The 18410-nt window shown below is 36.7% G+C and overlaps 1 protein-coding gene across 1 annotated transcript in view; it reads right to left on the bottom strand.

Annotated features, from left to right (window-relative positions):
• LOC138703394 (retinal guanylyl cyclase 2) overlaps nucleotides 1-18410 on the bottom strand; it is a 1174702-nt gene that overhangs the window by 454472 nt on the left and 701820 nt on the right. The window contains exon 6 of the mRNA XM_069831228.1: nucleotides 4991-5146. Coding sequence (XP_069687329.1) covers nucleotides 4991-5146 — 156 coding nt within the window. The remainder of the gene's footprint in view (nucleotides 1-4990; nucleotides 5147-18410) is intronic.

The raw sequence follows: 18410 nt of genomic DNA, 5'->3' as shown, positions 1-18410 counted from the left end.
TCTCCAAAAGAACATACAGATTAAACAAAGACAACAACAAACACACAGACATCATCATATATTGGCAAGATACGTAGATGACATACTAATACTATACAAAGGAAACAAAAGACAGATCCAAAACCTGAATCAACACATAAAAAATACACCCAAAGCTACACTACACATTGCAAATTGAAAATAACAAATCCATAAATTTTCTAGACATCAAATAATAGAAGTCGACAACGAACACACATTCAAGGTCTACAGAAAACCAACAACAACAACACACATACACAACACATTCAACCACCCAACACAACACAAACAAGCTGCATTCCGAACCATGGTGCACAGATTACTCAACATAGCAATGAACAAACATAATTACAAAGAAGAGTTGAACACAATCAAATACATAGCACAAGAAAACAGATACAATCCCAACATAATAGACAACATAATATGAAAGACAAAACTTAATCACAAAAAACATAAGAATAAACACAAACACAAGAACACAAAAAATACATCACACTAACATACGAAAACAAAAACACACATAAGATGGCAAACTCATTCAAGAAATTAAACTACAACATCGCATGCAGAACAAATAATACTCTACAAAAACATCTCAACACACAAACAAAACAAAGAAACAAATACCACCACACAGGAGTATTCAAACTCAAATGGAACACCTGCAACAACTTCTACATAGGACAGACAGGCACATTATTTCAAACACGTTACAAAGAACACACCACAGCCATAACAAAATTACAAAACACATCCACATATGCGGAACACGTCACAAATGCTAACCACACCTACAAAGACATCAACACAGACATGGAAATTCTACACATCCAACCAAAAAGCCAGAAAGTAAACACACTAGAACAATACGAAATATACAGACAAACAAAAACACATCCAAATAAAATTCTCAACACACAATTCAATTTCAGAACACACACACTCTTTGACTCCACATTACACTACACAAACACACTCCCACAGGAAATAAAACAAAAGGCGCTAAGACCAGCAACAACCAGTTCTGAAGAAGGCCCATACAAGGCCGAAACACTTAACCAGGCACGATAGAATTTAACACGAGAAAAACGTTACGAAGTTTTGCATCAATGCAATATTTATTTATTTTATTTTTTATTGCTAGTAAATTTGAAATGAATACAAATTAATAAATACAGTGAAAGATAAACTATCCCACTCCTGAATGAGTAAGACTCGTGTTCAAGAGGGGATTCCAATACAGACAAAAATAAAATTAAAACATATAATACACATTCCGAAATGATATAGTGTTAAACGTTGTGTAATCAAGATGTATGACACAGATTAAAATGAAAATGGCACAATGAAAACACATTATATAGGCCTAATACATCCTAACCTAAACAATCATAAAAGTGTATAATTGAGTATCCCTTCGTCAGTTCGCATCACAAACTTCAACAGCTGAAGTTCTATCCTGTCTCGCCTCCAAGAAGAGAAATCCAGTCCTTCGTTCGCATTCTCTATTCCCCATGAGGTCAAGACATGCAAGCGAACTCCTATTCTCACTTAGCATCGAGGGTAGTACATATTTTCTCCGGATATGTTCCGATTCGATACACTACACTCCAGGAGTCTTTTTCCCCGCACAGTAGAGAAAGGCGCTCTCCTTCGTTGAAAATTTTATTACCCTTCCGTGTCCCCAATCTTAGCCACGCTAAACCTGCTCTACTGTCTTTGTTACAAGAATTATGTCACGTCTAGGGTGAGTGTATGTGTAAGTTTTCGTGTAAGTGTAGTGTAGGAAATGAATATGAGAAAGAGAGCACGTAGCCTACTCATATCGAATAGCACCAAGGGGCCATTAGGCTTAACGTTCCCGTTCGACGGACGAATCACTATCAACAGTGACATAATTATGCCTTCTATTCATATGCACAGCGGAGAGATTTGGGATTTAATCCAGGCCTAATGGTGCACAATCTAGTGATTAGAAGTTGTGCACCGCCATTTCTCTTAGTCCCGAAGTAGAAATTTTTACAGGAAAATTTCTTAACTCTCCGTGAATCGAATCCGGGCCGGCTAGTCACGAGACAGACGCATTACTATTGCGTTAATCAGTAATGTATTCTTCTACATTATCTATGACTCTTTGCCAACTCTGGGGTAGTTTCTCGATTAACGTACGCGTACCTTCGGGTCATCTAAAAGACGTTTGTAATTAGGGGAGAGTCGGGTAGTATCGGACATCAGGTAGTATCGGACAGTGCGTTTTTTTCATCTACCATCATATGGTAGTACCTGAATGACATGGTTACGTTTCTCTATGTGACATCACAGAAACGTAACCATGTCAATCAGGTACTAGCATCGTGTGGTAGATGAAAGAAAGTCACTGTCCGATATTACCCGATGTCCGATACTACCCGACTCTCCCCTAAGTAAGAGGACAATACAAAACATAGGACACATATCCAATGCCTGTGCAAGAGATATTAAGATATATGGACCGTATGCGGAGACTAAGAGAAAGATTAAAAGATTGGAAAGATTGAAGAATGCTGGATTTGCAATGGAAGACCTGCTCTTGGACAAAAAATGTATGAATGAATGAATAGGACTCTGCAATGAGTTGTAAAGAATGTTTGCAGTTGGGATGTTACAGCATTGAAAATGACTGTATGTGTAAAGATTTTATTTGAATAATTTGATAAAATTTTACTTAAAGTAGACCTAGTGGATATTATGGATCAGGACCTTCCGAATGGTTTATACTTTACCTTAAGCTTTTTAAGACACTATTTAGACCGAGTAAGCGACAGGTGTACGCTTATGCACTGTGTAGATATAATCCGTATGATAAAATTTTACTGATATTCTTCCAATTTTCTTGCACACCCACCGTGATGATCAATTCTGTACATGTGGCCGTATTGTCATTAACCCCGTTATGAAGCCATTAGCAAAGACTAGAACACTAATTGCTCAATCTCTTCCTCATGCACTTAAATTCTAGAATGGTTGATTAACATTATTAAATGCTACTTGGCCATCAAACTTTCGTAGTCTATGAAGAAAGGCCGTTATGAGTCTTTGTCAGAACGAGGCAATCTAAGTTATGAAAAGATTCTGTGAAATTTCAAGTAATTATGAGTTTAATTTTCAAGCTCTTTATTAAGAAACTTACGAAAATCTTATACAGAAGAAAGAAGAATATCAAATTATAATTTGAATTCTCAATAAACTTGAAGTTACTTGCTTGCTTGATAAACTAACACATAAGTGTAAATCCTATGTTTTTACGAACTGTGACTGAGTCAGGCATTGATTTCTCACTTAAGTGTACAGGGTTCGAACTTAGGTAGATCCTGTAAAAAACGTGAAAATTAAGTGTCTGCAAGACAGAAAATTTGTAAGCTTCGCCTGTTTCTCCATAATTTTTTACTGAATAAAATTTACATTATTTGTTATTTCTGAAATACTCGTAATGTATTAACAAATTACAAACTCAATGTCGTCTATCATCTGATATCTTTTTCTGCTGCGTACTCTTCTCCTGTTCACCATTCCTTCCAGTGAATCTTTCAGCAAACAGTTTCTTCTCAGCCAGTTACCCTAGCAATTCCTTTATCTCTTCCTGATCAATTTCATCATTCTTTTTTCATTCACAATGTCCGACACATTGAGTACAGAGGTGCACTTAATAGGAGTGACTAAGTGGCCGGGGTCCGACGAAACAAGGTGCCGTATTGAATCACGAACATATTTAGTAGAATTTTATTTTGTTAATGAATATGTAAGGCATACATGGGCACAATTTTCGGTTACGTGAGGCACTCGATTTGAAATAGTTTGTTTACTAGGAGAGGAGACTGCAGAGTAGGATGCGAAATGTAAACTGCTGTGATCTGCGTCACCTTATCGTAATCGTTAAGGCGGTCAGTGGCGAATTATTAGGAAAGCGCTTGGTTAACGTGAGAGACTAGAAAACTTTTATTCAATTTGGCAAATTAATTCGGCAGCTTTAATCATAAACCTCTTTACTATTTCTCCAGCATTGAATTGATTTAAATCACAGGCGAGAAATTGTCTAACTAGCCAATAATATTCCATCACGTTGTCTACGTTTATTTTCTTGAATATTCTGGAGTTTATCAAGATTACTTAATAGATTTGCACGTTCTCGACCTAAAATAATTACAGAAAATCATATTTCGTTTTCTACGCACATTTGATATTTTTTTTATAAATTTCTTTTGGAAATAATACGTACAAACAACATTTAATTCCTCGTACCTTTTAATGCAGCGTGTTTAAGGTATAATGTCGTATTTAGTATACTATGCAAATGTTAAGACCATAAATTTTCTTCGGAATAGTACGAAAAATAACATTTAATTTTTCTTACCTTCTAATTCAGCATGTTCTTAATGACATAAGGAGTAATGTCGTTGTATATTAAATTTATTAATGCCTAATAGGATTTTCGAGCATAACAAACATCGTATGTTCTCCCCTTCTAAACAGCAAAAAATCTCTCCCTTCCATTTCTCATTAAATAATCGTTTTCTAACGCGTACACACTGCTTTGATAATGCCATTATGCCACAACGGATATTGCTTATGAAACTGATATAGAACCTGCCCACGCCTAGGAGCTACGTGAGGGAGGAACGGGGACTGTGAAGATGATGTCACTCAGAACGATAAGCTCTGTGAAGGTCAGTGAGGCACAAATTCTCAAGGGGGGCACGATGCCCATCTGTGATGTAAAGTTTTAATTGCAGCTACAATGTTTAATCATATAATATTTTACAATTCGAATGCGGTTACATTAATCTTCGTAAGTCGATGTTCAATTTGACAGCAATCTCTAATCTCAAAGAGTGGTTTTTAATCTCAGACTGTTTACGAAATAAATTGTCAAAAGTAAGTAGTAGAATAACGCCATTGTGGATATAAATTATAATTAATTGTTACTTACCCCTTACAGGTGCAGTTTTCAAAGGTTGTAACTTGGCAGTTAATCTTTCAACCGACACCAGGCTTTCCTGCAGTACGAGGTGATGACGAACTATAAATCCTTCTCTCCGTAGGGTTAAGTCGACTGAATGGGCGAGTTGCAGCCACCAGCCTGTATCTGCAAGCAAGACAGAATTACAAATCAATGCAGCAACTTCAGAAGAGAACAGGATACCCATTTATCATCATCAACATCATCATCATCAACATAATCATAATCATAATCACCTTCATTATAAAGACATTTCTATAGTACAATATTCCACAAATCCCTTCAGCGTCATCTTGTCTGTCAGTAATTCATACGTCGTCTATTCCATTTATTGTATTCCCCTCGTTCTCTAACATTCTCCTCATATAGGAATGGGCTGGGTATGGGGGAAAAAGGGAAAATAATAGAAGAAATATATGGCGTAATGTGAAGATGCGTTTAATTAACATTGAGAGGCAAGAGATTGAGCTCCAATGTTCGGAAAACATTTACAATCAGATCTCATGCTTAACTGGGGGAGGTGTGACTACATAAATTCTTGTAACAAAGACAGTAGAGATGGTTTAGCGTGGCTAAGATTGGGGGTATGGAAAGGTAATAACATTGTCACCGAAGAAGGAGAGAGCCTCTGTCCTTTGTGTGGGGAAAAGGACTCCTGGAGACACATTTTATCCCAGTGTGACGAAACGGAACATATCCGGAGAAAATATCTACCACCCTCGATGGTAAGTCAGAATAGGGATTCGCTTGCATGTCTTGACCTCATGGGGAATAGAGAATGCGAACAAAAGATTGGATTGTTCCTCTTGAAGGCGAGACAGCTTAGAACTTCAGCTGTTGAAGTTTATGATGCGAATTGACGAAGGAATAATGGTAACTATTCAGTTATACACTTCTATGCCTGTTTGCATGTTAGGTTAGGATATATTATATAATGAGTTTTGTTTGTGTCATTTTCCATGTGTTCTTTTGGAGAGTGGTTATATCTAATCATAGGTGAGGGGGTGAAACCTACAAAGTATGACTTTTTTATACAGCACGTACGGTCAAAAAACCCGTGCATTTGATTTAAGAGAAAATTATGATAGTGTAGTGCATCTGCATACATAATATTGCTGAATAAATCCATCTGTCTATCTACATTCTCCTTATTCCCTTTGCATTCCTCTTGTTCTTAATATATTTGCCTAATTCTCATAGTACTTCGTTTGTTGTCTTAGTACTCCTCTTGTTCTTATATTACTCTTGTTCTACTTGTATTCCCCTTGTTCTCCTTGTACTTCTTTAGTCGGTTAGTTAACAACGCTCTATCAATAGCTAGGTTATTTAGCGTCTTTGGGGTTGGTAATAGCGAGATGGTATTTGGCGAGATGAGGTCTAGGATTCTCGATAGATTACCTGGCATTGGCCTTACAGTTAGGAAAAACCTCGAAAAAAAAACCAACCAGGTAAATAATCAATCCAAGTGGATATCTAACCCATGCCCGAGACATCTCCCAATCGGGAGGCAAGCGCCTCAACCGATTCAGCTAAGCCGATGGTCTCTTTGTATTCCCCTTGTTTTCCATGTATTTCTCTAGTTCTCATTGTACTCCGCTTGTTGTCCTAGTATTACCATAGTCTAGTATATACAGTCACGAAGCTTGAGATGAGAGTACTAAGAACAATAGACTGTGCTGGTACTATTTCGCATTGTCTGTGATGAGCCGATAGTAGCGATCATATTGGTTAGTAACTATCTATGGATGCATATTCCCTACGTATTGAGCTTCGTGACTGTATATAGTAGGTGAACAGTATATAGCAGCACAGGTTTCACGGCTGGTCGGCCGGCTATGCGCGCGGAGGTGGGGGACTCGAGGCCGCGCGAGGCTTGTTTTGCTCTATACTGTTCACCCAGTTGTTCTCCTTAAATTTCTATTGTTTCTAATCTCTTGTTCTTCTATTTCCCTTGTTCTCCTTAAATTTTTATCGTTTTCTATATATTCTCTTGTTCTCCTTCTATTCCCTTGTTATCCATATATTTATTTCTCTTGTTATTCTTGTATATTCTCCTTGTTATCTTTGTATTCCCCTTATTCTCCTAGTATTCCCCTTGTGTGATCTCAACCTCACGTAGTTCTATGTAAAGATAGGCAGCATAGTAAAGCTATGCACCTGTCGATAGGTGACTGCACCGACATGTACTTCTACTAAAATATATTCATCATAGTGAAGCTATTCATCTGTCACTTATGTGATTATATGAATACAAAGATAGAGCTAATATTCGAAACTTTGTGATTATCTTTTTCGTCACCATCAATGCAAAATATTCAATCTACACGTAGCCTAAAGACAGCACTAGTAAACGAATTGCAAGGAGTAACACAATTAGAAACATCGTACCTCCATCGAGTTATATGGAAGATATATGAGCATTACGTCTTAATAGACAATCTTCTTCATTTACTTGATTTAGTAAGAAAATCGTTCATAATATACTTCGTGTAGCTTCAAGTTATTTCCTGATTTCCTGAGCCATGGTCTACTATTTTGCTCGTAATTTTTCAAGTATTGAGTTAGAAGTCGTTAATGAAAGGAGCAACCTCCATACTGCTGTGATAAAGTTTCTTGTCTAACTAAAGAAACAAGAAGAATGGGTTATGTGACACACATTTCACCCTGTCAGATGCAGACAAGCTTTCCGATATTTTTATCCTCAATTACACCAGGGAAATTGAATTCTTAATGGCGCCCATTACCTTGGTGGAGATGATGGAGCTTCAGTTGATGATGTAGAGCCCAAATGTCACCTACACACCACAGCTCTTCTCACAACACAGTTTTAATGCTGATGGCTTTTATGAATTTTATTATTTCTGTCATAATGTAACTTTCATCTACAGCAACCTCCTTCTCTTAAATCATTCTTCAAAGCTTTGCTGTACTATGTACTAATTACTAAGAAGGAAAATGTGAGCTAAAAAAACATTATGTGTGGTGACATGAAAAGAAAATCGATAGAGATTTACTCTGTGTGACAGGAGTATCAGCCAGACTTCGCATTCCCAAAGACAAGGTCCAAATATATGAAAGGTCCATACAGGAAAGTCCAGATACGTATTCGTCCATGATCTTTAGTCCATAAACAAAAAATCCAAAAGTAGAGATGTCCAAATTTAAAATGTCCAATAGACAAAAAAGAGTCTAAAGCGCAAAAAAAAAGTCCAAAATGCAAAATGGGCCATTATATAAAAAGTTTATTTAAAAAGTAACAAACGTATGAAAGCAATACCACTAGAAAAAAACTCTAGACGGGAATGTTTCCAAGGTGACACACAAGTGATTAGCTCACGAAAGCAATGTTGTTGTTGTTATGGAAATGAAAGACTTCGAAAATTCTTAGTAGGCTACTTTGTAGTAAATCTCAATGATAATTTTGAAGAAGAAATTATAGAATTCGTCCAATATGTGGCTACTAAGTACATCAATAGTAGGACAGCAAGAGGAGGGAGGACTCCCTAAGTTCTCACCTGAAATTTGGAATGTTTATGAATTAGTGTTAAATGGTCGACAACGAACGAACACCGCTACGGAGGGATTCCACTCTCAGTTTCAAAGATTAGTTATATCTCACCATGTAAATATATGGCGATTTATAGAACATTTAAAAACAACAGCAGAATGAAACGGAAGTATTGGTGACACAATTATTAGGTGGATATGAAAATATTAAACAACAACTGAGCAGAAAATATCTTCACAATCAACAAGTGGAAAATCTTGTAACCAGATACCAGTAATTCAAGGACGAGAATGATATACCTCGCTACTTAAGAGCAATTTCTTTCTGCCTAAAATTGCTTTCTGACCCACAACCTGAAGATGACGATCATCAAGGTGAACTTTAATGCACTTCTAGACTGCCTTGTTATAATAATTCTGAATAAATTAACTGAAATGATTTAAATACAGTTATCGTAACACTTTTTAATCACCATTCATTAGTAATATATTTTTAGTGAGTCTAGACATTTTACACAACTTCGTTCCAAGTGGACATTTTAGGCATTGGATCATATTCAATTAATAATTGGACCTTTTCAGATCTGGCACATGACTAGTTTGAACATTTTAATTTTGGACTTTATGTAATTGGACATTTTCTGAGCTTGGACATTTTACATAAATGGACGTTATCAAATTATGGACATTTTCGAAATATGGACTTTTCACTATTGGACCATGTATCTGCTGACCGGACTTCGTTTCAGTGGTATTGGCAACAGGAGTTATAGACTTTCTATTGGTAGGTTTGGTTGGCATACTTGTCACTGTTCCTGCAAATAAATGGAAAAAGAAAAAAAATATATTGCAAAATGGAAGAGTCCAAAAGTCAACATAATGATGTAAAATATTTATATTGACTACAGAAGAGCGTACACCTGCTGAAATCCATTGTAGATTGGTTGAAGTATATGGACAGACATACCTAGGGAAATAGTAAGTTGTAAAGGATTAGTGTGAGCGGTTTCGTTCCTGCCTAACATCTCTACAGTACAATCCATGGCCAGGGCAAGCGCTCAAGTCTTTGAAGTTAAATTCAATTAAACACATTGATATGCTCCTGTACGAGAGATAAGGAGAGAATAACAATGAGCGAACTCAAGCGTAATTTATTACTGAATGTCAGCCAGGGAAATATCCATAAAATTCCTGCAGTATCACAAAGTTTGCACGTGGTGGCCGCCACACTCTTTAATAGCTGAGCAGAAAGTCGAACGTGTGAGATTCTGCCAAATGTAACTCAGATGATATAAGAAAGAAGGTGACCAGTTCCTCCATCGTATACTCTCTTAGAGCCCAGACTTATCTTCATGTGATTACCAGAGTTTTGGAGATTTGAAGAAAAGCCTGAAGGGAACCATATTTCAATCAGACAACGCGATGTACTGCAAACATATTGTCTAATTTCATAATTCAAGACGTATTTTAATAAGGTTTAAATATAATTAACAATCATCACAAACAGCAGCAACAACTGTAATTATTTAAACATTTATCCAATTAGTAACAAATATTTGAGGATATTTTAACCATATCTAGACATCCAAAAGTATGTTTTCATCTTGGCGTTTACGACAATATAGTAGACTGATGGTCGGTTTCTGTAAAAACAGTTACCTGTACATACAAAGTTATCTACGACTTAACTTGCTGATAGATTTAAAATGAGTTTCAAAAGCAATGGTTATCGTCATATTTACATTTAGCTATGATTCAACTGGTAACTGTACCTCGGCTTGTAGTTACCATGTTGTTGGTACTGACTTGAACAAATATCGACATGTGGCGCTACTGCATTACTGTTTTGTAAACTATAATAACTGATATTCAATATTAATAATAATAATAATAATAATAATAATAATAATAATAATAATAATAATAATAACAGACCACAATAAATCAATTTACTATAGTTATTATCTGTATAGTTTTAAAAATATGACGTTTCATTTACGTAACTTAGATTAATGTTTTACTTTCTATGACATATTAGGATAATAATGCGTGTTTGTAAAGACAATTTCGAACATCTGAAGCTTAACAAAGTTTTCGTCCTCAGCTTCAGATTCTATGTCGTCGGTCAAGGAATATTATATTCTTGGATGTTCTGTCAATACTAATGCTATTTCGGAATTCGAAAAGTTCATTTGAATACATAAAAACATTCATATAGACCAATCTACAATATTTTTACATGTTTATCAGTATGGCTGCCATAGCAATCACAGTTGACTACGGTTGCAGTTTTGTAGCAGAAGTTACGTCTAGCTCACTCTCCACTAGCATTATTTACCTCGATGATTACATCAAAGACCAATAATTATTGCTTTTTTAATCATATTACGATTCAAACGAAGGTGTATATGTACACTATCATTTATCATATTGTTCTTTAATTAAAAAGCTAGTACAGGGCTCAATGTATAATTATCAGCCATATTATTACTGAAAACTTGTTCAAACAAAAGTAACTATAAATAACTAAAAGTCACTAAGAGAATACTAGTGCAGACACCTATGCACGACAATAGATAATGAATTTGAAATTATCTCAACTGTTAATTACAAGCGCTGAAAAATCTAATTTAATTTTTCGGAAACTCATGAAAATTATCAGTGCAGTTAAATTTGTAAGAGCAGCTAAGTACACAGTTGTCAGACTGATTGCGGCAAATGTAAAACACTCGTACTTAACATTCCCACTACTTATTTCACACTCCAAAAACGGTGACGCGGACTGTAACCGAGAGTTAACTGAGGTTTATTAGAAACCGGTCATTATTATAATAAAAAGCAAATAAATATAAAGAAGCTACAAACAAGTTACTCATATGAACCAATCTTCCTGATAGTGTGCTACCACTCATCAGACAAGAAATGGTTAATCTTCAAGAAAATCTGTGTATGAATAACATCGTGTTCAATTAATTCTTCCTCGATATGCTAGATGACAGTACACGTTCAATGTTCTTTTTGTCTTTCCACTTACTTCCACTTCGTATTGTACTCTTTCTACTTCCGTTGTATTCTTTAGTCCAGCCCCATGCACGTTTCAATCCCAGTTTATGATTCGTATAATATTGATCTTGAACTCCTTTACAAGTTTGTTCGTTTATTCATACCGTGAAGACATTGAAAAAGAGGTACAAATAGACTTCATGCATAGTAAGCTAGGAGATAACACACAGGGATAAATACAGTATATATTATACAAAAGCGATGACCTTAGATTTCCGAAAAAGCAATGGACTTCCAACTGGAAGAACGAAGAGGTCATGGACGGTCGATGAAGAGAGGGAGCGGGAAGGAGAATTTGCTTATACAGTAAAGGTGAAAATGATGCTCCATATACTCCAATGTTCTGAATACTACGCCGTTAGATTTATTTTCGTGGAGCTTATGAAGGACAGATTTTAGGCCATTTAATGCTGAAACTCCAAGAACTTTGTGTCCTAATTGCGGAAGCACTCGGTAAGTTAACGCCACAAATACACAATCTTGATATATATAGACTGAAATTTGGGTATCTTACCTGTAACTGAATGAGAACACATGGAAATTTACTGGTCTTTATTTAATTTAACTTCATATTTTGTAGGATTTGTGTATATAGAAAATTTTATATTGTTTTGTTCCGTTTCTTTTCCAAAAATTTCTAGCATTTCAATATAAGCACCACACAATTTTATTAAATTTATTTTTGTATGTCAGTCCATATATAATAATCTATTACAAAACTATCTAAACTTTTCTATGCTTTACATAATATTTCGATATTGTGTTCCTTTGATAGTGTATACAAGTCAAAGAGAATCAGGAATGCGAATAAAATAAAGTTAGCCTTATTGTTCCCGTTCAGTAGCGAATGAAGCTTAGCTTATGTCTCCTTCCTGAATTATATTACCTCTCAGAGGATACTTACAGTCAAGAGTGAAGATACAGAGATTCCAATTTCCTCTTCGTCTTTCGCAAACTTCCTCCTTTGTTTATACGAGGCTTTCAACAATCAAATTAATTAAATGAATCTAATAGAGGTCCAGGCATAGCAGAAGATAGCTAACAGCTTCTCACGAAAGATCGACTCTCAGTTCCTGACCACCAGCAAAATTTATGCTGGACAAAGCAATTTTGTAAATATAATTTCACCACTGCTTCCCTATCACAATATCAACACTTCTTCATGTATGATTAATTTCCGTAGTTGGAAAAGAACCAATTACTAAATGTAGTAGATATACTTTTCCTTATTTAAGGCGGTTGACTACATTAGGGATGCAGAACTAGCGAGAGTTGGGTTATTTTACGACGCTGTATCAACATCTAGGTTATTTAGCGTCTGAATGATATGAAGGTGATAATGCCGGTGAAATGAGTCCGGGGTCCAACACCGAAAGTTACCCAGCATTTGCTCATATTGGGTTGAGGGAAAACCCCGGAAAAAACCTCAACCAGATAACTTGCCCCGACCGGGATTCGAACCCGGGCCACCTGGTTTCACGGCCAGACGCGCTGTCCGTTACTCCACAGGTGTGGACTACTAGCGAGAGAGGGGTGGAAAGCATGGGGAAAGCGTTGGTTCCCCGTCCACAGTCCACAGGAGTTGAATGACGTACTGTATCTGTGGCCCGTACGCAATCACATAAGACAGACACTGAATACAGATCCCCTCCCCTACAAAGTCAATGGAAGGAAGGAGCAAGTGACATATCCGATGAGTGACGCAACACCATAATTGTCGCCCAGTTCTCCAAGCCTGGACTACATGGTCTAGAACGGAGACGGTAGCTCGTATGTACTTGCACCGCATGTTCCCCAGTGCTGCCACTCGTGTAAGTACATTTTTCTCAAGATTGCCTAACCTGCAGCGTTCCTACCTTTTTTATCTGACTAAAATCAATGAACGACAAACGTCCATTGCAGCACTTAAAAAGCGAACTAAAATACGCAATGAATGTTGTATATGAACAGAGATTTTCTGAGCCAGTTACAGTATAGCTAGCACGAGAGACGTTAAACGAAGCTCAGGATCTCAGTTAAATCCTCTATGGAAAGTGATCATTTCCGGATGTGGAAAATGTATCACAATATTTAGTTTGTAGAAAGGTTATTACCACTGTTAGAAAATTGCATTTACATTTATATTATTTTAATGTACCGAAGTACATATGATATTTCCATGCAGATATTCTGCGTCATCATACGATGAAAGAGTAATGGAACGGAGAAAAATTCTCTCCGGCACCGGGATTTGAACCCGGGTTTTCAGCTCTACGTACTGATGCTTTATCCACTAAGCCACACCGGATACCCATCCCGGTGTCGGACAGAATCGTCTCAGTTTAAGTTCCAACTCTTTTCTCCGTTTCATTACTCTTTCATCGTATGATGACGCAGAATATCTGCATGGAAATTTCATATGTACTTCAGTACATTAAAATAATATATATGATATGCGTAAATCACTTCGTGATTTAAGACGGCGCTTATTCCGTCGGATCCCGGCCAACTAGTCACTCATAACGAGTGCACCTCAGTACATGTGTGGACTTCAGTCCTACGTTCATAGACATCTATGACGTAGTGCAGAGGGCGGCCACTAGAGGGAACCCAAGAGTTGGAACTTAAACTGAGACGATTCTGTCCGATACCGGGATGGGTATCCGGTGTGGCTTATTGTTAGTGGATAAAGCATCAGCACGTAGAGCTGAAAACCCGGATTCAAATCCCGGTGCCGGAGAGAATTTTTCTCCGTTCCATTACTCTTTCATCGTATGCATTTACATTGTCAAATTGTCTAGTATTTAGATGTAGGATCGTGAAGCATTTCTGAATGATTCATAATAATAAACTTGCAACAGAAGTAATTTTTTTAATTCTAATATTACCAAAAATATGTTATTCATTATTAGAAATGTTGCTTCTAAAAGAAATTTTGCTTTTTATTGTAATTTCATTTCTTTTTTTAATATTTATTTTCAGTTATTTTCAAGCTTATTGACTGTTTTAAGTTGAGTGGAGATATTTAAAATTAAAGAAAATATCTGCAATATAATTTAATTGTACTACATACGCATATGTCCCGGCACTGGCACTGTATACACAACCCTCCATTTCTCCCATTGCAAATATTCTACCTGTCTGCGTGCGCATACAGTAAGCAGAGGTTGAACTCGGTAACATAGCGTTCTAATCAGGGCTATGTAATATGGTGGAATATGACGAATAAATTGTAGATTTCATTTTAATTGCCAAGAAGCATGAGAACAAGACTATTTTGTTACTATGAATGAAGGTAAAACTCGATACCTCGACTGTTCAGTTGAGATTTACGTAAAACATTATAATATCAGACAGCACTTCGATCTTGAACATAAGACGAATTTTGACGAACATACAACTTATAGGTAAGAGTTTAAAATAGGATTGTTAAAAATTGTTTATATTAATGAAATAGTTGTTACATGCGATAAATCAATATGTTACTTTTAATGTAATTTGTTGTTCTGGTTCAAATAATGGGAAAGTTTTCAAGAATATACAGGAATAATTTGTTAGTGGAAAAGCCAACCCACAATCAATACTAGTTGAAAATGCAGTCCGATCAATTTATTACATTTCAAACACATAGGCGAATCATAGAGAACAATACCCTTTTTCAAATGTCAGGTAAAGCCAGCAAAGAATTATTGTATGAATTAATATCTAATGACAATTATCCTAACTTACGTAATTTCTCAGCTAAGATGATAGCAATCTTTGGATCCACATATGTCTGCGATCATTTTTTAACCTAAAATGAACCTGATGAAAAACATTGCACGCACACGTCCCAACAGCGTATCATCTGGTAACTGCTTTAGACTACGTTTATGTAGTAACAGTATTTATTCAAATATTTATACAGACTCGTCCTGACCAATCGGTACAGGCGATCTAGAGCTTATAAGTGATTATGAGTCCTAAGCCATAGTGACCATATGAATGCGTATTTGACTTGATTTGAAACCTTTAATGTAGTGCCATACTGGATTAGTTTTGTACATCCCTAAGCGGAAGAGAAGGTAAGTTCATGTGACGTAAACGAGTCCGAAATATACTGGATGGAGTGAACTAGATTATATTTACCTCCTCTCCGTTATACCCATACCTGATTTAGAATATCGAAACCACATATTTACATAGGTATTAGCGTATTCCGAATCTCACTGGACCGTTGGACATCAATGACGTCAAGCTGCAGCGAAATAGGAACAAAACTGCTGGAAGGTTCGATGGCTATCATGGCGGCTGTACAAGTTGTTGTATGTGCTACGCTAGGAAGATTTTGCGAAATTTCCATACTGCTATCTCGTTCAAAGAAAAGAGAGAATAAACAATTTGTTTCTTGAACCAGTAGTAATAAATGGTCCGTTAACATCTTCGTTCATAAGCCATTAACATATGTTTTCCTTCGTTGTGATCATTACAAACAATACAGCAGAACACACCGCCATGACACAACAGTGCACTATGTCATTCGTCTGCTAATTCCCGCCCTATACAAGAACCAATCAGATTCATTGATGGCGGCTGTTGGATACTGCCACAACCTCTGCAAGCTGATGGAACCGGTGTGACACCAGTGGAGCATCAGTGACGTCGTCGTTGAAATTCGAAACACCGTGTTGCCATCAGATTGCTCAGCGCTGAGATTCGGAATACGCTCTATATGATTTGTTTCATTTTGTTTGCACCATCAAAAACAACTCGCTCATGCTGAACTCATCCTGAAGTTTAGGTGCCCCTTCGGCTGAGAACCGGTTTCGTGTATATGAAATATGTACGGTGTTGAAAGTCCTGCACAGTGCAGGAATCTGCCTTCACTGGACTAAAACACCAATCTGTCATGTAGATGGTCCGAGACTCGAGTCTCGGTGAGATCTGGGATTATTCATTTGAAAAATCCAGTGGCACTTATGGAGGACAAGACCACAGCTGAGGTTATTCTCGAGGTTCTGCCGTTTCCTCTTTTATAATCATATACTCCTTACCGACCAATCCCCTTTCCATTCTCTCTTCATAGTATTTCTCAGATTTCTGCTTGATGAAGTAAAAAAGGGATGGTATAGAGACATGTAGGGATGCCTTTATGATACCTAACACGTTTGGGATTCCAACCTGAGATCTTTGGTTTTGTAGTGTATTTTTTTTATTTTAGTTGGTTATTTAACGACGCTGTATCAACTACTACGTTATTTAGCGTCGATGAGTTTGATGATAGCGAGATGATATTTGGCTAGATGAGACCGAGGATTCGCCATAGATTACCTTGCATTCACATTACGGTTGGGAAAAACCTCGGGAAAAACCCAACCAGGTAATCAGCCCAAGCGGGGATCGAACCTGCGCCCGAACGCAACTTCAGACCGGCAGGCAAGCGCCTTAACCGACTGAGCCACGCGGGTGGCTTCTTGTAGTGTATATATATTTTTTTTTAACCTGGTAAATATAAGGTCATCAGGCCTTCTCTTCCCCCTACCAGGGGATTACAACTGCATTATTAAGAATACAATTATAAATTACAATTAATATTAAATTTACAAATACAATAAAATCAAAGTACTATAAGATTAACTGATTAATAAAGGCTATACAGTTTATTGTAGATGTAGTACAGTGCCTTACTCACTGAAGTACTGTATCTCGTGACCACTTAATCCCCGAGCTGCTATAGACTAATTTTTCTGGTAAAATTATATGAAATATTGCAGAGTCCGGCTTTCTACCATGAGAAAACGCGTTTATTTGTGTACAGAATTTTATTCCCCTTTGGCACTGATTGTCATTGGAAAATAATTGCTTTCATTACAGCTCTTGAATTCATGTCATTCAATTAATAATTACCATCCATTCATATAGAATGCATTGGCTTTATTTTTTAACCAATCAATAGAGCTATCATGGAATGTTTTTTTCATTAATTCTAAATATACTATTACTGGCATAAGGCACACAAAAAATCGCATCCAGGTTTTTTAGTTGTTTATTTAACGACGCTGTATTAACTGGGTTATTGAGCATCGATGGAATTGGTAATAGCGAGATTGTATTTGGTGAAATGAGGAAGAGGATTCGCGATGGATTTTTTACTTGGTTATTTAACGACACAGTATCAACTATAGGTTATTTAGCGTCGATGAGATTGGTGATAGCGAGATGGTATTTGGCAAGATGAGGCGGAGGATTCGCCATGATTGCATGGAATTCACTTTACGGTTGGGAAAACTTCGCTAAAACCCAATCAGGTAATCAGCCCAAGCGGGGATCGAACCCGTGCCCGAGCGCAACTCCGGATCGGCAGGCAAGTGCTTCAGTCGATTTTGCTACGTCAGTGGCTGCAATGGAATTACCGGACATTCGTCTTAGAGTTAGAGAAAACCTCGAAAGAAACTAAACTAGGTAGTCAGTCCAAGCGAAAATCATAAGCCCTCATTTTAGCACAGAACTATAGGAGGATCATTTCTGTTATCGTTCTAGGATGTTCGCTATAAAGTAGTTGTTTTACGAGAGAAGAAAATAGTATTTTTCCGTTGTTGACAGTTTCAGATATCGATAGCGAATCGTATCAATAGTATAAAAAGAAAATTTTCTGTCATTCCAGTTTATTTAATTTTTATAAGTGTGATTTATCTAAGATAGTGACACTGCATAAAAACTTACGTGATGGTCCTGACACTGTCATTATAGCAAATTATAGATGGACGTTCAGATAATGGTGCTGAAGACAATGTAGAGTTTGATGATGAAGTTTGTGACAGTGACAAGAATCCAGAATACATATCGGGATGAAGTTTCAGCT

Source organism: Periplaneta americana, chromosome 7 (assembly GCF_040183065.1).
Source record: "Periplaneta americana isolate PAMFEO1 chromosome 7, P.americana_PAMFEO1_priV1, whole genome shotgun sequence".
NCBI classification, from domain to species: Eukaryota; Metazoa; Arthropoda; class Insecta; order Blattodea; family Blattidae; genus Periplaneta; species Periplaneta americana.
The sequence above is the reverse complement of the archived record's forward strand: the minus strand, read 5'-3'. Positions and strand labels throughout refer to the sequence as shown.